Source organism: Phyllostomus hastatus, unplaced genomic scaffold, assembly GCF_019186645.2.
Source record: "Phyllostomus hastatus isolate PE091 unplaced genomic scaffold, TTU_PhHast_1.1 phas_scaffold_760, whole genome shotgun sequence".
Classification (NCBI taxonomy): Eukaryota; Metazoa; Chordata; class Mammalia; order Chiroptera; family Phyllostomidae; genus Phyllostomus; species Phyllostomus hastatus.
Window position 1 is genome coordinate 3,658,785 of NW_025334040.1, and position 24,434 is coordinate 3,683,218.

The window sequence follows — 24,434 nt, forward strand, 5'->3', positions numbered from 1 at the left end:
TACTGAGTATAACTAGATCAGGATCCAGAAGATATAAATACTTAGACTAGGATGAGGAAGGATGCAAAGGAGTTGCAGTTGTAAACTCTGGCAGTATGTAAACCGTGGTTCCAAACCCTGAATTTTTACAATTATAAACAAGCAATTCTCTCCAACAGTTTGAACACTGTTTGCTGGAAATTTTAAATCAGAACTTTCTTTTCTAATCTTCTTTGACCCAGACACTTAAAAAAAAAAATGCTTTTTTCTTTCTGGAAATGAATCAAGAACTAAAACTGAATTTCCAAAGATCCAAAAGGGGAAGTGGAGTTGCTTCAGGTTGGGTTAGAAGAGCATGGAAATCAGGACAAGAAACTGTCAACTGTCCAGAGAACTTAAAAGTGCTCTGTCCCTAGGTGGAGCTGAAAATGTGGTTAGTGTTTATTTTTTTTAATTTCAATTTCATTCATTTATTTTTAAAGAGGAAGGGAGAGAAACATCAATGTGTGGTTGCCTCTCGTGCTCTCCCCACTGGGGTCCTGGCCCACATCCCAGGCACGCGCCCTGACCAGAAATCGAACCAACAACCCCTTTCTTCGCAGGCCAGCACTCAATCCTGAAAATGTGGTTAATGTTTAATACCAGAGTGATTCTTGATAATATTAACTACATTTTGAAATGTAGGCCAAAGACTCTTAGGCAGCTTTGCATGGTTATGAAACAGGATGCCCAGAAGGCCATGCTAACAAGAGGACCATCAGTAAAGGAAGATGTGGTTCTAGGGCAAAGGTGGGCAAGCCCATGGTCAAATGTAGCTCAATGCCTGTTTTGTAAGTAAAGTACTACAATGACGAGTAGTTACAACACAAAGCCCACAAAGCCTAAAATATTTACTTACCTGGCCCTTCACAGAAAAAATGGGCCAAATTCCTCCTCTAGGGCCTTGAGTGGGCCCATCCCCACCTCCTTATCCACTGGCTTAGACGGGGGCATGGTGTATCAGCATCACATGAAAAAATTGACCACTCAAGCTCTGACTAGGCTGTTTCTGCTGGCATGACAAACTCTGCCATCAATTTATGCTTGAGCCAGAGGTTTAATTAAGATGATATACACAGGTAAAGCATATCCAGTCTCAATTAGCAGGAGCCAGCCAAGAAATATGTAAGAACTTTATTTTTAAAACTTTAAAACTAGCAACAATTAGAGGGGAATCTTCTTTAACTTGATCTTTTCTTCTACATTTGAAAAGTATCTCATCTTTGTTAAAATTTCCTTGGCTTTTTCAAAATCATCTGAAATAAACAGAGACATTAATGTGAGACTTCATCTCAAGCAAGAATAAAGCTAAGTCTCTTGACTAAAGCAGCTGGATTCAAGTTGAGTCCCAGCCTCTGGAGGGCTGATCAATTACTCAATATGTCTGACCAAGAGACACCTGGATTATTAAGGGGTCAGGGGGTCTAACCAAAACGGGGTGAAAGCATGCTTACTTACTGGGTTCAGATTTTAAATAAGAGAAGCTGATTCTTTCCAGGGTAGCTCCCAGGTGATAATGGTTGTGTTTCTAGAGCTTTCCCGTGCCACGCGTGGTGGTTTAACCCTGAGGAAGACCTGTCTCTGCACCTTAGTTTTGGGAATGAAGCCCTTAAACCGGTGGTCCTTGACTGAGGGTGATTTTGCACCCACTGGGAAACAGTTGGCAGTGTCTGGAGACAGTTTTGGTTATCTCAACTGGGAAGGTGATACTGACATCTAGTGGAGAGAGTCCAGGGCACTGCTAAACATCCCACAGCGTGGGGGACAGCCCCTTCCGCCAAGAATTACCTGGCCAACATGTTGGTGGTGCCGAGGTTGAGAAAGTCTGACTTAGATGTATGTAAAACTAAATGACATACTGTTATGTTCATATATGGTTAAAACTATCACGAAAAGCAAGGAAGTGATTAACACAAAATTCAGGAGCACGGCTACAGTGGAAGGGGGATGCAATTGCAAAGGGCCTACTGGGGGCTTGGAAGGCAGTGGACATGTTCTATATTTAGTTTATTTTATTACTATTTTTGTAGTTACAAAAATCCTTTTGTGACAAAATATACATAACATAAAATTACCACTGTAACCGTTTTTACGTGTAGCGCTCAGTGGCATTGAGTATATTCACATGGTTGTGCAGTCCATCCCACCATTTAGCCACAGGGCTCTCCTCGCCTTGTAAACCTGAACCACTGCCTTGGAAACAGAAACTCCTGCTCCCCTCCGCCCCACCCCGTCACTCCGACACCCGGAAACCTCCGTTCCACGTTGTCTCTGTGAGTATGACTACTCGTGTCCATGGAACCACACGGTATTTATCTTTTCGCGACTAGTTTATTTTACTTAGCATAATATCCTTAGAGTTCATCCATGTTGTAGCATGTATCAGAATTTCCTGCCCTTAAGGTTTAATGATACTCCATTATATGTACAGACACACCATATTTTGTTTATCCACTCAACTATTGGTGGATGGACACTTGGGATGCTTCCACCTGTTAGCCATTGTGAAAGATCCTATGAACACAGGTACCAACCAAAATTGTTCTTGACGAAACTCTAGCCGGGTTCCCCTGAGTTCTCTTCTTAACAAGGCCTCGACCTTGACCTATACTGACAAACACTAACATAGCTTCTAATAGCTCAAGCCTGTATCCCTGGGATGATCCTAGCTTCTGTTAAAGTGCCTGCCCAAGTAAATTCAAGGCTGCCCCCCAATTTGCTATTTATTGCAGCCAATACCTGAAGACAGGGCCCCTAATACCCAGGCTCTGTGGGAGGGTAGGAACCTACCTTCAGTAAGTGCCAGTTAGTGAACCCAGATGGGTTGCACATGGACCAAGTCCCCCATTCCTGCTTTTGGCATTTTCACTTCCCTGCTTCTAGGGAACCCCTGTGCACCACCACCCCCATTTCCTCATTCTCCCTTTAAAATGCCCAGGCACAAATTCAAGTTGAGTTTAGTTCACACTGGATTATTATTTTTTTTTTTAAGATTTTATTTTTTAGAAAGGGGAAGGGAGAAAGAGAGGGAGAGAAACATCAATGTGTGGTTGTCTCTTGCACGCTCGCCACTGGGGACCTGGCCTGCAACCCAGGCATGTGCCTTAGACTGGGAATTGAACCAGTGACTCTTTGATTTACGGGCTGGTACTCAACCACCTGAGCCACACCAGCCAGGACACACTGGACTCTTTTCCCTATTGCAATAGTTATTACTGATAAAAATCTGTACTTTGAACTTTAAGTCTGGCTTTATCTTTGAAAATTATCTGGCACTGTGACTTGGATCTGGATTGAAAACACCATCGGGCCCTTGGTAGTAACAGCCAGACCTTTCAACAAGCAGAGACCTTGGTCTAAACTTTGGTCTGATGCTCATTTGGGTACCCTGTGGCGAGTCCAACTTCAACCCCCCAGGCAAACTTCTGGTGAAGTACAGCAAGGACAGATTTGGATTCTTAAGATTCTGAGTATACCCTCTAAAGCTGGGTTGGAGTCCCAGAATTCTTTTGAAAGATACCCCCTAGGCTAGAATTCTTCCTGGTTCCCTGTTTCCAGTGAGGACTGACTCCTGGGCTGGAAATTTTCTTCTTCCTGGCTCCCTGTAAGGCCTCTTTGTTCTCTCTGTTTGGGTCTGTCCCTCCATGGGAACTTCTCAGTCGACTGAAGCCTCCCTAGTCCAACTCCTGCTGGCAGCGTGTCGCCATGGTGCTTTGTGCATTTCTTAGACAGTATGACTTTATCCAGGAAATCTTGGAATTTCTGTGGCTTCTTTGAGAAACTTAACATCTTCCCAAACTATCTCCTCCAAGATCTCTCCTTCCCATCACCCCCACTCCTTCCTCCTCCTTTATCACCTTCCATCTTCCCTTCAGCTCCCTTGCATCCTTTGCTATGTCCCCTTTCAAGCCCTTACCTCCTCCACCCCTCTGCCCACCCTGCCAGACCTTTCCCTTCACACTCCTCAACTCCCTATAGCTCCTGGAACTTTGGGCCACCTGTCCCTACTGGGGGCTCTCAAGGGGCTCAGGCACCCTAAAAAGCAACAATCTGAAGCTGAATAAGAAAAAAAATAGAAGTATTTGGAAACAGACATTTAGTCCACAGCTTACATAAGATTACATATCAAAACAAAACAAAACAATTTTGAAGGTTTTGTCTAGAAATATTGGTGGAAAGTTTCAGTTCTTATATTGAATAGATAACCTTTAACTTTCTCTATTGCCAGAAACTCAATTCGGATAAATATACAAAATGGAGCAAAAACAAGAACCACTCTAATATGTGAACTAATGAGTTTTATATTATTGTATTTATTTATGCCTGACTTATGGCTAAAATCTTAGAATGAAAACCATAAGATCTCTATTTGCATTGGCCAGTCTGTTATGTTTACATATATAAACGATATTTTCCTACCTCGCAATGGTATATTACCAAATTAATTTATAAAACTCCTTAAAGGAGTTGTATCCTGTCCTGGCTAGTGTGGCTCCTTTGGTTGGAGTGTTGACCCCTGACTGAAAGGTTGCGGGTTCAGTCCCTGGTTTGGGTTGAGTGTGGGACGTAACCAATTAATGCTTCTCTCTCACATCGATGTTTCTCTCTCTCCCTTCCTCACTCTCTAAAAGCAATGAAGAAAATGTCTTTGGGTGAGGATAAAAAAAAATAAAAAAAGGAAAAGAGTTGTATCCTAATTGGTTTAGAGCAAAATAAGATTTATATAAATTAAATCTTCCTAAAATATCCAGAAATATAGGAACTAATTCAAATGTTTTTCAGTTTCACATACTTTAGATAAATCTTTGGTAAATAAGACTTGGTTTGATATTGTTGGTTTAATAAAATAGGTATATCTTCAGAGTTGCCAACAGTAAATATAATGCAAACAAACACTTTTATTCTACTTAGGTTTACTAGTCAAATAAATGAATATTATATTAGATATTTAAGGTTATAGAAATGATAAAATTGATATTAATTAAATTATTTTGAAAAACTATTTCAAGAATAATTATGGGTTTTTAAAAAGATTTTATTTATTTTTATAGACAGAGGGAAAGGAAGGGAGAAGGAGAGGGAGAGAAACATCAATGTGAGGTTGCCTCTCATGCGCAGCCCCAACTGGGGACCTGGGCTGCAACCCAGGCATGTGCCCTTACCAGGATTCAAACTGGCCACTCCTTGGTTTGCAAGCCTGTGCTCAATTCACTGAGTCACACCAGCCAGGGCAATAATTGTGTGTGTGTTTTTTAAATAATGTTATTGTTATTTTTAAAAATATTTTATTTATTTATTTTTAGAGAGGGAAGGGAGGGAAAAAGAGAGAGAGAGAGAAATATCAATGTGCAGTTGCTGGGGGCCATGGCCTGCAAGCCAGGCATGTGCCCTGACTGGGAATCAAACCTGCGATGCTTTGGTTTGCAGCCCGTGCTCAATCCACTGAGCTATGCCAGCCAGGGCAATAATTGTGTTTTATAATTAGTCATCTAAAAGTCTTTTCCAAAATCTTTTTGGCAATTTACAACCTTAGAGATATGCTAAGTTAAATAATAGATATTCATTAAATATCTAATGTCTAAATAAGATACAGTTTTAAAACACTCATTATTAAGCATTAGTTTAAGTTTATATACTTTGGGTTCTTATTTTTATATGGTCTAGAGAAGCCAAAGATATTTGGGTCTGTTAATAAACATGTTCTCACTACATTAAAAAAATGTATTATAAAAAGCATACACCTCTAGAATTTGTGAGATGGTATATTCACAAAATTTGCTAATCTGCTTATAGAATTCTAGCATATAGTAGTTCTCAATTGTCTACTTCCAAGTTTTCTCTGTAAAACAAAGATTACTAATGGTTAAATTTATAATCAATGTATAAAAACAAAACTACTACAAACAATAAGAGGGAAGGGTAACAACTCTGTATACAAAGTATGGAAGAAAAGTAGGATGTGTTTTTATAAGAAAAGTATGCAAGGAAAGGAGAAATGTGTTTCTGTTAAGATAAAGAGGAGAGTGGTTTTTGCCCTAAAGTAGAATGGGAAAGAGTGAAAGCACTGGATAAAAACTGAATGGGTATTAAAAAATGTTGTATGTTTGTAGAAAAGGAAATGTTTATGTTGTGATGTCAAAGCTGGCTAAGATTAAGTGGATTTATATAGAAAGTGCACTGATACAGAACCAGAGTTTGGTTTTTTCTCTGTTAAAATTACAAAGTTTCTTGAATTATTGGTCTGCTCTTAATAAAAGACTTTAAGAGGCATTTCTTTAGTTTTTGGAGACATATATTCCGTGTCTTCTCAAAAAATTTCCTGTGCTTCATGTTGTCTTTATCGTGGCCTTGATTACTTAAGAGAACCAAGTCTTTTTACTGTTCAAAGAGCTAAGGTTTTTTTTCCCCCCCTTGTTATCTCCTATATTTGCCTTTGAAATCTTTTATCGCCACTTTGGTTAAATAGGTAACTAATATTGTTTCAAAATGAACTATGATCCTATTTAATTAGATTTTCAAACCTTTTGATATTTTTGACAACTTCCCAAATCAAATTCTAAATAAAGTCTTCTTGAACTTAATTGAGTTTGAAGTTTCCAAGAGAGACCCTGGAAAACTTCAAAAGCTTTGTTCTCTCACCTTATAAAAAGAGAGACATGAAACAAATTAGGTTTATTTGATATATTAAATTACGTGGGGAGCAGTGTCAAAGAAGAGATGCTTAACTTTCCCTAGGTTATATCTGTATGGATAAAATGTTATTTCAGAAATGGTATAATTTGTAGAAATTTATCAATGCCATCACTACCCATAATATGTCTTGGTATAATGTGATCAGTCCAGATATTATTTTAAAATGTGTATGTCGCAGAAACAACCATATTTCCTTGTCAGCTGTGTTATTTTTATAATGAACTTTCATCAGATCTTTAACTATGGTCACTTTAAGTTTTTGCTATCCATAGACAGACGTTTTACTCTAATGCTTTCCTAAAAGCTTCTGCAACCAGCTACAGGCCAGGCTATTTATGTTTAACAAAAAGGGACTGTCTTGAAGACCCATGACAAAGGACTGTACCAGGTATTCTGGGGAACAGGCTTCTGATGGCCTTGACTGAGTAACTTTGAAATCGAACCAGTAAACTAAGTCAGGATTTCTAAAAGCCAGTGGGTTCATAAAATTGTTAGCCCAAGAATAAGCAGAACAAAATTAATTACATGGGACTGAGTTAACTGATAAATTATAGTCATTTTTAAATAACTATAATTTTTAAAAAGATGTTATTTATTTATTTTAGAGAAAGGAGAGGGAGAGGGAAAGGGAGAGAAACATCGATATGAGAGAGAAATATCAATTGGATGCCTTTTGTACATGCCCTCACCAGGGACCGCCTGCAACCTAGGCATGTGCTCTGACTGGGAATTGAACTGGTGACCTTTTACTTTGAGGGACAACACCCAATCAATGGAGCCACACTGAAATATTGCTGGCTCTTAAATGCCCTATTTTCCAGATATAAAAAAAACTCATTCCATTTTCTCTTAAGCTACCTCCTTTTCTCCCTGCCTAATCCCTCAAAAAATTGGAAACTGTCATTGACCATTTCTTATTTTCATAGCAATATAGTTATTTGCATAGGTTTCCTAAGAATCTGTCCTCTTTGTGATAGGACAGAATTATGAAGGCTTTGAATGGAATGCCATATTTGAAAGTGAAGAATAAAATTGGATTTGACCAGACTATTTTAATGAGCTAAGGTTGACTCTTTGCAGCCAATGTTTACAAGCCCTCTTGAAAAAATTGGCCTGGTATCTGGCTTAAAGAAGCCTCAGCCTTACAGTTGAGTAAGTAAGGTAACTTCCTGATAGGCTCAGGAAACAGGATATTTCAGGGACTTTGAGAAGAGAGGAATTCATCCACTGAAGGTGATGCCTGATAGAGGATTCTTGGCTTCACTTTGTAGCCCTGAGAAGCTTTTAAAGGCCAACCTGAGATTTCTTGTAAAAAGATCCATAAAGAAAACTTAAAAAGGCCTGTATGGTCAATTATCATTCTTGCTAGAATTACATAAATAATCAATCCAAACTTAATGACACTAAAACTATTTTTTAAACAAGAATTATCTTACTTTATCTTTGATTACAAAGGGGGTGACTCTGGAGAGAAATTTTATGTTTCAGTGGAAAAGTGTGACACACCCTTGTGGGTTTATCCTCATCTAGACTTGTTCAGTGTCTTTGAAATTTGATTTACCTGTAAAATGAGCTGGATCCTGCCATCTTACACATTTTGCCAGTCCTAACCAAATCCTCAATTCTTCTAGTTTCCTTCGCTCTCTGGCCACAGCTTTACAAACTGATGTTTCCAATTTTTCACCCTCCCTCCTGACTTGGTGTCACTAAGAACTAGAATCTGACTGCCTAGATCCTTTTTGGGACTCAGGTTCTCTTGTAGTTGTCCCTTTCCTCCAGAATCTGAGAAAGTCCTACAAGCTGAAGCCTGGTAACTTAGAGCTACTGGTACATGGGCCACCCAGAAAGTCTGCCAGAACTCCTGCATGTTCTGTGTTCTGCTCTGGGAAGTAACCACGACTGTGACAGTGATATCTTTGCCATCACCACATTCAAAGTATCAACCAGGAAATCCATCAGACTGCCACTGCTACCCTCATGTCACCATCTAAAAATGCTTAAGAGTTCAGTGTTTTCTCAAGTGGCTTCACTCTCGACTCAGAACATGGGTTTATATTCTGCTCCTACCAGTCATCTTTGTTTTTCTTTTTGTTTCCATAGAGATGCTCCTCATTAAATGCCTGATTGCTCATGTTATTCAACAAATGTCCTCTAAATATCATCTCAACAGATGCTTCAGCTAGTCCTTAACAAACAAAAGGCAATCAAATGAGAAATTGATTTATACTGTTCAGAGGAAAGACTGTCTATTCTTGCTGCCTCTTTCTTACTGTTCGTCCCAACCGACGTGTGAAGAGAGGGCACCTGTCTCCCAGGCTCTGTGGGAGGGTAGGAGCCTAATTTTCTAAGTTCCAGTTAGCAATCCCAGATCTATTTCACATGGACCAACTCCCCCCTCCCACTTTTTGTAATTTTCCACTTCCCTGACTCTACTTAGCCCCTGCGCACCCCTTCCCTATTTCCTCATCCTCTCTTTAAAGTGCCCAGCCACACAACAACAACAAAAAATTAAAAAAAGACAAACTGTAAAAATTAAAACTAAACTAAACTAAACAACTAAAATGCCCAGTCACAAATCAAAGTTGAGTTTAGTTCATGCTGGACTCTTCCCTATTGCAATAATTATTACCGATTCAAATCTTTCTGCTTTAACTAGTATCTGGCTCCATTTATCTTTGACAGTGCACAAGTATTTTCTTGAGTCCCTGCTGTCAGTTCTTTAGGTATATATCCAAAAGTGGAATTGCTGGATTGTATGGCAATTCTATTTTTAACTTTTGAGGGAATGCCACATTGTTTTCCTTAGTGGCTGCACTATTTTACATCCCTGACAGCAGTGCACAAGGGTTCCAGCTTTTCCACATCCTCACCAAAACATTTTATTTTCTGCATTTCTAAAGAAATTTACAGTAGCCATCCTAACGTGTATGAGGTGGTATTTCACTGTGGTTTTGATTTTCATTTCCTTCATGATTGGTGATGTTGAGTACATTTTTTAAGTGCTCATTGGCCATTTATCTATCTATCTATCTATATCTATCTATCTATCTATCTATCTATCTATCTATCTTGTTTGCGTGTTCTATTTCTTAAGCTGCGTGGTGAGGACATAGGTATTGTTCCGTTATTATCCTTTAAATTGTAATTACACATTATTCTTTTTCAAAATTCTATTTTATAATTAAAAAATAAATAAAAGTACACAAAGGCACACAGGAGCTGAGGGTGGGCCCTGGTGGAACATAAGCTGACCATCTCAGCCTGTGGGTTGGGTGACATGGGTTTCAGGCAGACACATGGGGTTCCTGTCTTTTCTGCTGTTAATCTTTATTTCTCATCAACTTTTTAGAGACCTACCCTGTGCCTGCTTTTTAGAATCAACCCCTACAGTCTCTGCAAAGTAGGCAGCAGACATATAAGCCTATCCCCATGGCCCTCGCTGACTGTACTGGATTGGACATCTGGCTAAAGCTGGGCCAATCAAATTCCCTCTCCCAGAAATCTAGCGGACTATAGTCAGATGGTGAAAAGCCATCTGACTACTCTTATAAGGTAATAGACCAAGGAGGACTAAAGAGTTACCCAGTGGGAGAGGCCACTTTAGGGCACTATATACCAATAAAGAAGCAGATAGAAGTGGTTTTTAGAGAGGAGAGGATGGAATGAACTACAAGGGACAATAATTCGAGGACCAGTCTTGGTTCCAGACTGCTTTTTGGTTCCCAGGTTCTGTCCCAGAAAAGCTCTTATCACACTTCTATAATCATTGCCCGGATTTTCTCTCTGGATTCTGGGAGGTAGCCCCAATTCCTTACAATAATTTCCCTTTATCTGGGCTACCCTGAGTGGCTTTCTGCTTCTTGCATTAAAATGAACCCTATGCTAAAGGCCCATTATCTTTTAGTTAAGGGGTGACACACCCGTCAGGAATGGGTTGAAAGGTTTTTCTTGCTTAAAAACAGGTAGCAGTGGACGTAGTCTCTTCGCTCTGAGAGCTAAGACAGTGGGGGCAAAGATGAACACTCTACATTTGTAACTTGGGCAGTGCTCTGCTACGGGCCTCTCCTCCTGGGCTTTGCAGAAAATGGGGTGTGCAGGGCTCGCCAAACGCCGAATGTGCAGCCTTGCCCCCAGAACCTACCTGTGTTGGCTTCAGCCCACATCCTTCATCCCCTCTTTTCCTACTTGTTAAAGGGGAATGAAAGGACTTTCTCTCATCTAATCTTTCACTGGCACATGATGACTTTTGGCACACAGCTTTTTCCAGCAAGACTGTGAATCTGAAGGCAAAAATGTACACTCATCTGTATTTAACACATCCCCATGTGACTCTCATAGGATGGGTACATAATAGCTACTTGTTGAATGGATGTTCGCACATCAATGCTTATAGTTCTTTCCATATTTGAGAATGTCAAGAAATGAAGATAGGCCCTGGCTGGTGTAGCTCAGTGGACTGAGCACAGGCCTGCGAACCAAAGCATCACCAGTTTGATTCCCAGTCAGGGCACATGCCTGGGTTGCAGGCCAGGTCTCAAGTAGGGGGTGTGCTAGAGGCAACTATACATTGATGTTTCAATCCCCCTCTTTCTCCCTCCCTTCCCCATGTCTCTAAAAATAAATAAATAAAATATTAAAAAAGAAAGAAATGAAGACAGTACCTTGTTCAAAAGCTCTGCTCACGCTGTCAGTCAACTCTTTCTGTTTCGCTGAAAGAGAAAACCATTATCTTAATTTTTCCATTTAAATAGACTCGTGATATGAAGACAAGGCTGCATTCCAGAGAGGGAGGGATGTTACAGTCTAATCTCCAGACAAAACTGGTTTCAGTATACCCAAGAAAAAGATACTCCCTGAATCACTACGAAGACCAGTATGTATTCTTTACATTCGTTTTTGACTTAAACAATGGAAATACACTCATAATAATGCATTTGGTGGTATTTTATCTTTTACCTCTGACAATACATTCAATCTCTTTCATGGCAGCTTCAGTCTGAGCCTCTGCAAGCTTTTCATTGATATCCATTATGTCCATGAGGAATTGCCTGTCCATTTTATAATCTGTTCCTTCAGGAATCTCTACTCCATGGAGCTTTAGCTATTGGGGCACAAAGATGGGGAAAGAAGTTGTGTTCAAGAAACTATGGCCAACATCATAAATCCTACTCACCTTTCCAAACAGAATACTACTCACGGAAAACCTGAACTATCCTAATAATGAAAGTGTGCTGGAAACTCAGACTGAGAAAGGAATGCTTGGACAGGATCCCTTTCTGCTACTTAGAAGTGTGTGGCCCTGAGGGAGCCATTCCTTCACTTCTGAGTTTGAACTAGACATTTGTAAAGATTCTATTAAGTCCTAAAATTCTAAGGTACTCACCTCTACCTTCCTCCCAAACCTCCAAATTACTTTCCTAAAAGCCATCACCATACAACCTTGAAATTTATAGAAAATGGTTTAAAAAAAATGCAAGTAATGGTTTAAAAATGGGCGAGTAAGATTTACAGAGAATATTCAGAGAAAAATACACGTATGTAGTATCTTTGGGTCCCTGAATTGGCTCAGGGCTCAAGCACTCCTCTGCTGAACACAGGGAGGCAGCAGGGGTGTCCAACCCCTGGCCCATGGGTCGCATTCCTAGCCATCCCGGGCTGCATGCGGCTCGGGATGGCTAGGAATGTGACCCAACACAACATTGTAAATTTAGTTAAAACATTATGTGATTTTTTGTGATTGTGTGTCGCAATATATTAATGTGTGGCCCAAGACAACTCTTCTTCTTCCAGTGTGGCCCAGAGATGCCAAAAGGTTGGACACCCCTGCCTTAGTGCAATGGACACCAGGTAGTCACTCATAGGAGGGTTGGGAAATCACCTTACAAGGTATAGTCCCCTACTCAGGGGGGCCAGAAGGGTCTTATAGGCATCATTCACCAGGGTTGAATGCTTCTCTGAGAAGTCCTTTTCAGTCTGTAGTGGAGAAGACAGTCTTATTACCATCCAAATCAGCCATCTTACATTAACAAATTGTTTCATAAAATACTGATGGGCAGGGACCTAAGGAAGTGGCCAAAATAGAACTGGTGTGGGACGAGCTGTATTTATCTTCAACGGATGGGTTCTAATTCTAAAGGGCAGGTCCAGGGCCTGGCTGGCTGGGGTCTGGCTGCCACAGGGTGGAGCTGGCTGTCCAGCTCTGTCTTGGAGAATCAAATAACTACAAGGCCACAGCCACCCACCTGGAATGCACACGTGTTTGGGTATGATTAAGGATGGCCAATGGACTACCTGAGATCTCTGGCTGAAGAAATCTGGGTGGACAAGACGCTGTAGTTGTTGGTACCTATGCTGGAGCTTTGTAGTGTCAACTCTGAAGGAACGGTTGCTGGAAGGAAATTGGGAGACAAAATTCATGCATCAAATATTTATAGATTTGTATACTATGGGCCTGGTTCCTGTTCCCATGAAGGAATATGCAATAAACATGCAGACAGGGATAATTTCCAAAAGTGGTAGGTGCTGTGAAGAAAAACAGAATAGAGTCAGAGAGAGTGGGAGATGTGGGGGTCAAAGAGATGGCATTTGAGCTGCGACCTGAATGATAATGAAGAGTGGTCAAAGATCACAGGAGAATCATCTAGACTGAGGAAGCATGCCAGTTTGGCACCTCCGAGGACCATAAAAAAGTTTTGTTACCGCAGTCCATCCTAAGTGCTCAATGACTGGTGGGGGCAGATTCCAGAGATAAGGGGAAGGGGCATGACCAAGTCCCACTATGAAATTTTTCCAAGGCCACGGTCCCTTCATCTGTCAACCAATGTGTTTTAACCCAATCCCTTTCGCTCTCTATTCGCAGAGCCTGCCCTATCTCTCAGTTTAGCTTTGACCAAATTTCACCACCTCTCCAAGGTCCTCAACCTTCGGAGGAACAGGAAAAACACCCATTTCTCAGATTCTCTCCCTCCAATTCTCACGTTTCCCTTAGACTCTGCCCACCAAGTTGGGCTTTCCGTGTTTTTACTGCATTATTTTGGATAATACCTCAGTACTCCCTTCTTAAAAAGTTTCAACCCAACTTTAATTGTTCTGACCCCATCCCTCAACTCTCCTTTCTCTAAGGCTCTTCAAGTAACCCTTCCCTCAGGTCCTGCCCCTCAAGCCTCCCTCTCCGTAGCCTCCGGCACTCAATTTCTTCTAACTTTATTCTGTGCAACTCCAGTCCTCCCTCCACTCTAGTCTCCATCCCTTGAGGGTCGCTATTCATTTCCTCTTTTCCAAGTTACACCCCATCTTCCATTCTCCCAAACCCCTTCCTCTTCCCCTGGTCTCCGGGGTTCCGTCCACCTACCTAACTGGTCCCACCTTCTTTCCCAGATCTGTTCCGCCCTTCCCTCTCGCATGACATCTCCTCACTCTCTCACGCCCTGCGCGTTTCCCAAAACCGCCTCCCGTACCAGTCCATAAGGCTGAAGTGGTCTCTAGTGGGATCAGGTGGCTGCAGCGCCCGGCACTGTGGGCAGAAGAACCCGTCCCCCTCAATGAGGTTCCCTGAGCCGCCGCAGTTCCAACACTGGGGGGAGTTATTTCCTTTCAGTGACGCAGCATTGCAGCTTAGTGGTTTCCTTCCGAGGACCCCTGTCAGCCAAAACCCCGCTACCCGGGGCAAGGCCCCGACCCTCCCACCCAACATCTGGCCCACGGCCTATTTCGATGCGGTCAGTCGGGCAGGGGAAACGCAGAGACAGCCGCCGACCAGATTAGTGCTGTTGATTGGCCGGAGAGCTGAGGGGGCGGGATCACTCGGGGGAAACCTGGACTGTGAGTCCCGCTCTACGTTTTAAACTACAACTCCCAGCAAGCAGTGAGGCTACGCTTGGACAGCCCTTGCTCCTCATTGGTTCAGAAGCAGCAGCGGAGGGGTGTTTTGATTGGTTGAGAGTGAAGTTTGTATTTGTTTAGCGCCACACCGCCAGCTGCAGGTACTGAGAATCTGTGGTTCCCGGTGGGCTCACGAGGTGAGTCTTAAGGGGGAACTTTTCTTGGATGTTTGGGAGTTCGAATCCTGACTTCAGCGTTCTAATGTGAGCCGAATCTCCCAACCTTCCGCTTTGTCTTCCTTTTTGAGCCCGGGGCGTGGGGGATGGTGAGGTTGGAGAGGAGTGTGTGGGCGACTCTCTTCCTTCTTTGCAGATGAACTTCCAGGTGAAGTTCATTTCTCCTGTTACTTAAAAGCTGAAGCTGGCCCAGACGTGCAGCATAAGAAGCAGCAAAGTTGTAGTCTTCAAAATCAGAGCGAAGTTGCTTTGTAAAGAGTTCTATAAATATTAGTAATTATTACCGTACTTTAGGTTTAATCTCAAATACCTATCGAGCGCCTTCTGCTACGCGCTGCAGGAACTGGATACACACTGACCTGTGTAGAATTGCCTGCAAGTGTCCATAAGTAAGTGTGTGTAAATGGGGTGGCGAGGAGGGGGTGGGAAAGCACCAGTCCTCCTTGGTTTCTTTATTTGGAAAAAAAAAAATGTGTTCCACTTGTAAAGTGCTGTTTGGTTCTTTGGGACTGGAATTCTATGCTCCAAATTATCAAGCATTGCTGGGGGAGGAGTTTACATGCATCATTTCATTTAACCCTCAATATCTACTTTTATCAGATAAGGTTCCAAGAGGTTGTAATCTACCTAAAATAAAGATCATGCAAAGATCTGACTCAGGCATCTGACTGCAGACCTATTTGCCTCTAACCACTCCACTGTACCTCATGGCTGAGGCTAGTGTGGTCCCCACCTGGTTGATCCTTATTTATCATAAGCGATGATAGCTACCTCTTGACACACTATCTTTTGCCAGTCTTCAGGGTGGAGAAGTCTCTCTCAGAAAACTGCAGAAGAACACGGCCTGGCTGAGGTAGTATCAATGCAGCTGGAGTGGCAGACTCAGCTCTGGCATCACCTTCTTCCTTTGCTTTAAGGAAAACTCATCAGGACTTTTGTATTTGGAAAGCTGTGTAAATGCAGTCAGTGTGAGTAATGCTTACTATGTTCTCTGGAAGGTGTAGTCTGAATGTGGGAATTTGGAGAGAAAGTACCTTTAAAAAAGGATCAGATTAAGGATTTAAAGTTAGGGATTTGAAAGTTACTTTGACTTTACTGCCGGTTGTTATCAGAGTTTAACTGTCTTATTAAGTTAATTCTAAAACAAGGGTGGGAACCTCTGTTAGGGTCTTCTGTGGCTCAAAGAATGGCTCCTGCAAGATTCCAAAGGGCTGGAAGGCCTTTTAGGATGCTGAAAAAGATGAGGCTCTAGTTACTTAGCATCACAAAAGACTAGGTGGAGTTGTTTATAGCAGCCTTCTTTGTGTGCTGTCTGCCACTTTAAGTGGCCCTGCACTTAGCCGTTAAGGAATCTCTAATCAGCCAGCAGAATTTGGTCCTTACCTTCCAGAGCTGTTTTGGGGGAGGAGGAGCACCAGTGGTCTTTTATGTAAATGCCCCCACCTCACAGTGGTGCTACAAGTAACTGAGGTTTCTCTTTGCTTATCTTCTACTCCAAAGCCACCAGACCCTTCCCCTTCTTCCTCTTTCCAAACAAATGTGACATTTAAGGGTAGTGTTGGTTGTGTTAATGAATACATTTTAGGTTTTATTTCTAATTTTTAAAGATTGGTTGAATGTAAACTAAATCTTTTCCCCCACCTCAATGCCATTTCATTACTTTTTAAAAATTTATAGCCTTTGAATAATTTTTTTTTTTGCTTCTCTCCCCTGCAGTTTGTGGTTATCAGACAAAAACAAACAAACAAACACGAACAAACAAAACTGATCTAGAGAAAGTGATTTCATGAAAAACTCACCTGAGAACTCTAGGTCTAGACTGTTAGAATTTTACTTTTTTCAGAGCATGCTTGTCCTGGATTTTTTTTTTTTCCCCATTGCAATATGCTCATCCTTTACTCCTGTATTCTTAAGTCTTGTTCCTTGAAGCTCACCTTATTGTTGGCCATTTACTTTTTGAGGTCATGATGTCTCAGGAGCCAGAGGTGGAGTGCCAGCCGTCCCAGGGCAGCGGCGCCTGCTCACAGTCACAGGGCGTTTTCTCGCAGTCCCACGGCCCCTCTTCACAGGCACCAGGAGGCTCCTCACAGTCCCAGAGCACATCCAGCTCCTCTACCAGCACAGTGCCGACGTCCAGCCAGTCATCTCACTCCAGCTCGGGGACACTGAGCTCCCTAGACACAGTGTCCACTCAGGAACTGTATTCTATTCCTGAGGACCAAGAACCGGAGGAGCCTGTCCCTGCCCCTTGGGCTCGATTATGGGCCCTTCAGGATGGATTCTCCAATCTCGGTAAGACCCTTTGTTATATCGGGTACTATCAATATGGTGTTCAGAAAAACGAGTAAAGATATTTGTTGCAGCAGAAAGCTCAAGACGCTGCCAGTTGTAGGACCTGTACAAGTTGACCCAGGACAACAAGCACCTGTGCTAAGACTTGAACCTGTGCCAGATAACACAGTTCTGTGTTGAAGTTTTGAAGAACTGCAGACTTGTCCACACGCAGAGGCTATATCATTTTACGTTCCCACCAGGAATTTATGAGAGTTCCAGGTGCTTTGTATCTTCAATACTTGTTATTTTCCTTTTGGAAAAAAATTATAGCCATCTTCATGGGTATGAAGTGGTTGCCTATGTGATTTTTGATAGATCTTGCCAAATTATCCTCCCTAGATGAGGTAAAGTTATATTCTGACTGGCAATTTATGAGAGTAGCTGCTTCTTCATAATTCTTATAACCATAATGTAATATGGGCCTTTTTGATTTTTGTTAATCTGATCATTGGAACATAGAATCTTAATATATTTTTGGTTTTTAAAATCTCTTGTATTGAGCCCTGGCTGATGTGACTGAGTTGATTGAGTGCTGGCCTGTGAATCAAAGGGTCGCCAGTTCAATTCCCAGTCAGGGTACTTGCCTGGGTTGCTGGCCAGGTCCCCAGTAGGGGGCATGTGAGAGGCAGCCACAAATTGATGTTTCTCTCCCTCTCTTTCTTCCTCCCTTCCCTTCTCTAAAAATAAATAAATAAAATCTTTTAGAAAAAATGTCTTGTATTGAGTTGGCTTGGCCATCTTGTCATATGTTTCAGACATTTGTATTTCTGTCTCTTGTAACTTGTTTCTATGTACCTTTCACACTTCCTTTTAATCCTCACCTAAGGACATGCTCATTGATTTCAAGAGAATGGGGTGGGGGGGGGAAATAGAGAGGGAGAGAAACATTGACCTGAGAGAGAAACATTGACCTAATAGAGAAACATTGGCAGCCTCTTGCACACGCCCCAACTGTGACTGCGCCCCAAGAGGCTGTGTGCGCTGACCTGGACCAAACTGCAACCTCGGCATGTGCCCTAACTGGGAATTGAACCCATGATGACACTCCAACCAACTGAGCCACACCTGCCAGTACTTCATCCATTTTCTACTGGGTTGCTCATCTTCCTTCCTTCCTTCCTTCCCTCCTTCCTTCCTTCCTTCCTTCCTTCCTACCTTCCTTCCTTCCTTCCTTCCTTCCTTTCTTTCTTTTTTTCTTTCAATAATTTTATTTTAATTATTGTTCAAGTACAATTTTCTATCTCTGTCTTTTTCTTAATTGGCTTGTAGGAACTATATATGTTAGGGAAATCAGTTCTTTGTGATATGAATTGCTAATATGTTTTCTAGTCTGTCTTTCCAGGAATATTTACATGCCTAGCATATGCATTGTCCTAGGTGCTGGAGCTGTGCTTTGAAACGAGAGACTCAAGGCTGCCCTCCTGATGTTATGTTCTAACAGGGGAATGCCGGGAGACAATATATACAAATAATCAAGATAATTTCCTGTTACGGTCTATACTTAGAGGGAAATGAAACAGGCTGTCGTTAACAGTAATAGATGTGTGGTGAGGTGGGAGTCTCCTTATGCTGAGTGGGAGAAGATAATCTGAGTCCAGACACAAAGGCAAAATGACCATTGAAAGAAATCACTGGGAATAAAGTATGCAAAGGCCACCACATGGGACCGTGAAAGGAATCCAGTGGGGCTGGCTGGATGGAGCCAAGTGGAGGGGCACAAGGCGAGGCTGGAAGGGGCATCTAGCCTGCCGTGAGAAGGAGTGCAGATATGCTGGGTTTGATAGGAAGCCTCCGGAGGGTAACGAGTAGAAAATTATTACATCGTAAGTATTTTTCCAGATGATTAAATCTGGAGGACTTTCAATGACCGCTTGTTATTTCATGGTTATATATAAACCATAATTTATTAAACTCAGTGTTGGAAAATTTTTGTTTCTTCTCCTCATTTTTAATCTTAGAACATCTTGAGAAATGAATCTATCATTTTGATTGCCTTCTTAGGCTATTTTCCTACTAGTACATGTTATGAGCAATTTTTAAAGGTGTTTGATACGTGACATTCAACAGCTCTCTGGTGTGTGCTTTGGTGTTCCAGAGTGCGTTAATGACAACTACTGGTTTGGGAGGGACAGGAGCTGTGAGTACTGCTTTGATGAGCCACTGCTGAAAAGAACGGATAAATATCGGACTTACAGCAAGAAGCACTTTCGGATTTTCAGGGTAGGTGACACATAAGCACATATTTGGAAGAGCTGGTAATCTAGACATCACTCTTCGATATCTTCCCACGATAACTCCCCTCTGTTAAAACTTTGAAATCAAATGTTCTCTATTTCAGGAAAAGGGTCCTAAAGACTCTTACATCGCTTATATAGAAGATCACAGTGGGAATGGAACCTTTGTAAATAGAGAACTTGTAGGGAAAGGAAGACGCCTTCCTTTGAGTAACAATTCTGAAATTGCACTTTCAGTGTCGAATAATAAAGGTAACTCATTATTTTATGGTTATTGGATTGTTTTTCCTTCCATAAAAAGGAAAATTGAGCCCTGACCAGTGTGGCTCAGTTTGTTGGACATCATACCACAGAGCTAAGGGTTGCTGGTTCAATTCCCAGTTGGGGCACGTGCCTGGGTTGTGGATTTGGTCCCCAGTGGGGGTGCGGATGAGAGACAGCTGATCAGTGTTTCTCATATTGATGTTTCTGTCTTTCTGCCTTCCTTCCCCTTTCTCTATTAAAAAAAAAGGAAAAGGAAAATTGACATTGTGTTCTTTGTAGAATGCTGAGGGAGGACCCCCTCCAATTGGAATTACCTTCTGGAGGGCAGACCCCTTGTAATACAGGCTTCCCCCACTAGGTGAGTGTTCTAGGAACCCATCTGTATTAGTGTACCAGCTGGCGTTGTTGTGAGAGGCTGAATTTGGCTTCAGTGAATTTTTTTGAAGACAACACGTTTGCTCATTTCATGGTGGATGATATACAAGCACACCTGCCCACACCACACTGAGTGTTCAGCAGATTTTGACCAAAAACAACATGACTCACATGCCCCACCCTCCCTGTTCACCCAATTTCACCCTGAACAACTTTTTATTGTTTTCCCGGATGAAAAGAGTCCTCAGAGGGAAACATTGTGCAAGTGTGGAAGAGGTGAAACAAAAAAAGGCAGAAACACTAAAAGGCATTAAAATCGATAAATTCAAAAACTGTTTTGAGCAGTGGAAAAAAAGTCTTGATAAGTGTCTTGCATCAAATGGAGAGTACTTTGAAGGTGACTGAAATTTAAACATGTAAGAATTAATACACAATTAAAAATATTTTATTATTTTTAGAGAGAGTGGAAGGGAGGAAGAGAGGGTGAGAACATCCATGTACAAGAGTCACATTGATTAGTAGCCTCTCACACACCCTCAACTGGGGACCTGCCCTGCAACCCAGGCATGTGCTCTGACTAGGAATTGAACTAGTGACCTTTTGCTTTACAGGATGATGCCCAACCAACTGAGCCACACAGGTCAGAGTAAGTAGGGTGGTTTTTTTGTAGTTGTTTTCTTTTTCTGATATAGAGCATGCATAATGGAGAAATAAGGGGAATTTTGAGGGAAGTGCTATTTATTTAACTTTACAAGTAGGTTCAAGATGGTTTGCACAATAAATACCGATCTATAAAGGTGTAAATGGCTAAAAGAAGATAATTCTAGTGTGATAATCTGTGGCTTAATTTTTATTGGGATATTTATTGCCTCAAACAGTTTTATCTAGGCTGAAACTTACTGCTTTCAGATTCTGGTCTTTTGTCATCTGCATAGGTATTCTATATTAATGCAATTGATTAATATTCTGAGGTCCTGGAATAAGACATATTTATATATGGATTTTATGCACTATAGTGAGAAAAGTCATTGAAGAATGACTTTTGTCACAGTTTTCAATAGCTTCTATGATATATTTTAGCCTAGCTAAATAATTTCTTTAGGGTTAGGTATTAAATGTAATTAAAACAATCATCTTATATTTTAAATATTAACTAAAATTTAGGACCACTCATCTTCTCTTTAACTAATGAATTAATGAGACATATTTCTGCCATTTTTCCCTTAGTTTTTGTATTTTTCGATCTGACTGTGGATGATCAATCAGTTTATCCCAAGGAATTAAGAGACAAGTACATCATGTCAAAAACTCTTGGAAGGTAAGTTTTTTTTTTCTTGTGGAAATTGTACTTAATTTTTTTTTTAAACACTTATTGCTTAAAATCAGTTTTTTTGTTCCTGGTTATAGAACATTCATTATGTATTCATAATATATTTGTAGGTCACTGATTTGTTATAGGTGTGTTATTGATTTATTTTTAATGTGATCATTTGAAATGAATAGTTTTTTCATGTAAATTTTATCTGTTATAATTTTTTAAAAGAAGTTTTAGTGAGATACTATTCACATACCATACAGTTCATACATTTAAAGGACAATTCAGTGATTTTTAACCTCCTGAAAAGAAATGTTTACTGCATTTTTGCCCCACTCAGAACTTGTGACATCTTGGGAAGTGAAATGAAACTGACCATTGAACAGGACAAAGTTCTCAGAATATTTGGTCTGAGGACCCCAAAGAGCTTTTTTGTTCATGTGTCTTCAGTCTATTGATATATACTGTATTAGAAATTAAAATGGAGATGTTAATATTTATTCATTAAAAATAAACTCACTTATGTTAGGATAAATAACATTAGTGAAAAATAATTATTTTCAAAAAGATTGAGGAAAAGGGCATTATGTCACACTTTGCAAACCTTTTTGCTATCTAGCTTACTAGAAGATAGCTAGACCCTGATATTTGTTTCTTTTTTAAATTTACATTTTATTGATTATGCTATTACGGTTGTCCTGATTTTTCCCCCTCTGTCTGCCACCACACCGCACCCCCCACTCCCTCAGACAGTTCCCACATCATTGTTCATGTCTGTGGCTCATGGCTGTAAGTTCTTTGGCTTCTCCATTTCCTATATTGTGCTTTATGACCCCATGGCTATTCTGTAACTACCTATTCGCACCTCTTAATCCCTTCACCTCTTCACCCATTCCCCCAAAGCCCCCCTACCATCTGGCAACCATCAAAATGCTCTCCATATCCATGATTCTTTCTCTGTTCTTATTTACTTAGTTTGTTTTTTTTTAGATTCAATTGTTGGTAGATATGTGTTTTTTTGCCATTTCATGATTCATAGTTTTGATCTTCTTTTTCTTAAATAAGTCCCTTTAACATTTCATACAATAATGGTTTGGTGGTGAAAAACTACTTTAGTTTTTTCTTGTCTGGGAAGCTCTTTATCTGGCCTTTGAGTCTAAATAATAGCTTTGCTGGGTAGAGCAGTCTTGGCTCTGGGTCCCTGCTTTTCATGACTTTGAATATTTCTTGCCAATTTCTTCTAGTCTGCAAACTTTCTTTTGAGAAATCAGCTGACAGTCTCATGGGAACTCCCCTCTAGGCAACTAACTTCTTTTCTCTTGCTGCTTTTAAGATTCTCTCTTTATCTTTAACCTTTGGCATTTCATTATGATGTGTCTTGATGTGGGTCTCTTTGTATCCATCTTGTTCGGTACTCTCTGTGCTTTCTTGACTTGCATGTCTATTTCCTTCACCAAATGAGGGAAGTTTTCTTTCATTATTTTTTCAATTAGACTTCCAATTTCTTACTCTTTCTCTTCTTCTGGCACCCCTATGATGCAAACGTTGGACCTCTTGAAGTTGTCCCAGAGGCTGCTTACACTAACCTAATTTTTTTTGGATTTTTTTCTCTTTTGTTCTGATTGGTTGTTTTTTGCTACCATATATCTAAATTGTTGATTCTCAGCTTCATCCACTCTGCAGTTGTGTCTTTGTAAATTGTTACTTATTTCAATTAGTGTATCCGTAGTTTCTGACTGGATCTTTTTTATGCCGTTGAGGTCCTCACTGAGTTCCTTGAGCATCCTTATAACCCAGTGTTTTGAACTCTGGATCTGATAGATTGCTTATCTCCATTTTGTTTAGTTCTATTTTTGGAGTTTTGATATGTTCTTTCATTTGAGCCATGTTTCTTTGTCTCCTTATTTTGGCAGCCTCCTTGTATTTGTTTATAAGTATTAGTTAGAGCTGCTTTGACTCTGTCTTGGTAGTGTGGTCTAATGTAGTAGGTGTCCTGTAGAGTCCAGTGGTACAGCCTCCCCTATCACCCAAGCTGGGTATTCAAGGTGTGCCCTTCATGTGGGCTGAGTACACCCTCCTCTTGTAGTTGAGCCTTGGTCGCTGTTGGCAGATCACTGGGAGGGGTTTACCCAGGCCAGTCAGCTGCAAGGATTGGCTGTGACCACTGACCACCAACCTCTGTCCTCCATGGTAGATCAGCTGTGCAGGGGCAGAGAGGTGTTGCTCCAACGTGTTTTGTAGCTGGCCCTGGGTGGTGCAGGCCATGGTCAGCCCCCACCTGTGTTTTGCTGGGCTTGGAAATTTCCAGGCAAAGCCAAGCTGTTAATTTAGGCTGGCTGCTGCTAGTGCTGTGTCTGGGGTTCACTGAGGCCAGCTATTGTTCTTTGAGGAGATTTAGGAAGTTGTGAAGCAGGAGCCAAGATCAGCCATTCATAGGAAAAGCAGCCCTTGGGTGGCCCATAAATTGGGTGGGGCTGAGTCTCTGGGGATCTCCAAGGTGGGTCAAACAGTGCTAGCCAGGTTGATGGAGTCTCAGATCTGGCGCCAGTCGCTGGTTCTAGTTTTTGGAGGGGGGCGGGGGCTAGAAAAGGGACAATGGCCTCTGCTTACCTTGATGCCAGAGACTTCAGTTCTTTCCTTTATGCCACTGGTGCCTTTCAAACTGCTACCCCAGTGCTGGAGCACAGAGGGAGTGAACCTGAGTAGGCGAGTCTGTATGTGGGTTCTTTAAGAGGAACTGTTTGGGTCTACAGCAGTTTCTTCGACGGACTCAATCCCTGCTGGGTTTTGCAGCCAGAAGTTGTGGGGACTTATCTTCCTAGCACTAGAACCCTGGGCCTGGGGGCCTGGTGTGGGTCTGGGTATCCCCAGTCCTGAGATATCCCTCCCGAATTTTTATCCACCACACTGAGGGTCCAGTTCATTCATTGTCTGGGCCCTTCCTACCAGACTGGATGGATGTGGTTTCTTTAATTCCGCAGTTGTCAGACTTTAATTCAACTCAGTGTCTGTCGGTTCCAAGTGATGGTTGTTTTGTAGTTTAGTTGTAATTTTGACATGATTGTGCAAAGAGGTGAGCCATGTCTGCCTATGCCACCGATACTTACTTCTTTATTCAGTCTGTTTTGACATCGTGTGCCATGT

General features: G+C 41.4%; 2 protein-coding genes across 9 annotated transcripts in view; one reads left to right on the forward strand and one right to left on the reverse strand.

Annotated features, from left to right (window-relative positions):
• Positions 1 to 1,137: 1,137 nt before the first annotated feature.
• On the reverse strand, positions 1,138 to 14,440 carry HSCB (HscB mitochondrial iron-sulfur cluster cochaperone). Of its 4 annotated transcripts, XM_045826860.1 has the most exons (6): positions 14,169 to 14,440; positions 13,003 to 13,099; positions 12,595 to 12,684; positions 11,668 to 11,812; positions 11,373 to 11,420; positions 1,138 to 1,274 (listed from the first exon to the last, which is right to left on the reverse strand). In XM_045826860.1, exons 1-6 carry the CDS (start codon positions 14,402 to 14,404, stop codon positions 1,183 to 1,185), a joined length of 708 nt encoding a protein of 235 aa, XP_045682816.1. In that variant the 5' UTR covers positions 14,405 to 14,440; the 3' UTR covers positions 1,138 to 1,182. The 4 variants fall into 4 exon arrangements, with proteins under 4 accessions (XP_045682816.1, XP_045682817.1, XP_045682819.1 ...); XM_045826861.1 differs by lacking the exon at positions 12,595 to 12,684; XM_045826863.1 differs by lacking the exons at positions 13,003 to 13,099; positions 14,169 to 14,440 and having other exon boundaries at positions 12,590 to 12,679.
• Positions 14,441 to 14,641: 201 nt separating this feature from the next.
• The window catches only part of CHEK2 (checkpoint kinase 2), a 30,858-nt gene continuing 21,065 nt past the window's right edge, over positions 14,642 to 24,434 (forward strand). The window contains exons 1-7 of one of the 5 annotated variants that reach the window (XM_045826719.1): positions 14,642 to 14,729; positions 15,063 to 15,157; positions 15,565 to 15,736; positions 16,730 to 17,060; positions 19,198 to 19,322; positions 19,441 to 19,588; positions 21,203 to 21,293. In XM_045826719.1, coding sequence (XP_045682675.1) covers positions 16,733 to 17,060; positions 19,198 to 19,322; positions 19,441 to 19,588; positions 21,203 to 21,293 — 692 coding nt within the window. In that variant the 5' untranslated portion in view covers positions 14,642 to 14,729; positions 15,063 to 15,157; positions 15,565 to 15,736; positions 16,730 to 16,732. Of the gene's footprint in view, positions 14,730 to 14,904; positions 15,158 to 15,564; positions 15,737 to 16,729; positions 17,061 to 17,131; positions 17,322 to 19,197; positions 19,323 to 19,440; positions 19,589 to 21,202; positions 21,294 to 24,434 lie in introns of those variants that run through there. The other 4 variants (XM_045826721.1, XM_045826720.1, XM_045826723.1 and 1 more) reach the window with 4 other exon arrangements.

Bases quoted from the DNA above. Each gene is read 5' to 3' on its own strand.
- HSCB (XM_045826860.1), bottom strand. From the start codon at position 14,404: ATGTTGGGTGGGAGGGTCGGGGCCTTGCCCCGGGTAGCGGGGTTTTGG. The intron at 13,100-14,168 runs GTACGGGAGGCG...ATTTCCTTCCAG, and splicing joins CACTTCAGCCTTATGGACTG to CAACCGTTCCTTCAGAGTTG. The intron at 1,275-11,372 runs GTACTGTCTTCA...TGTTTATTTCAG, and splicing joins GAGCAGAGCTTTTGAACAAG to ATGATTTTGAAAAAGCCAAG.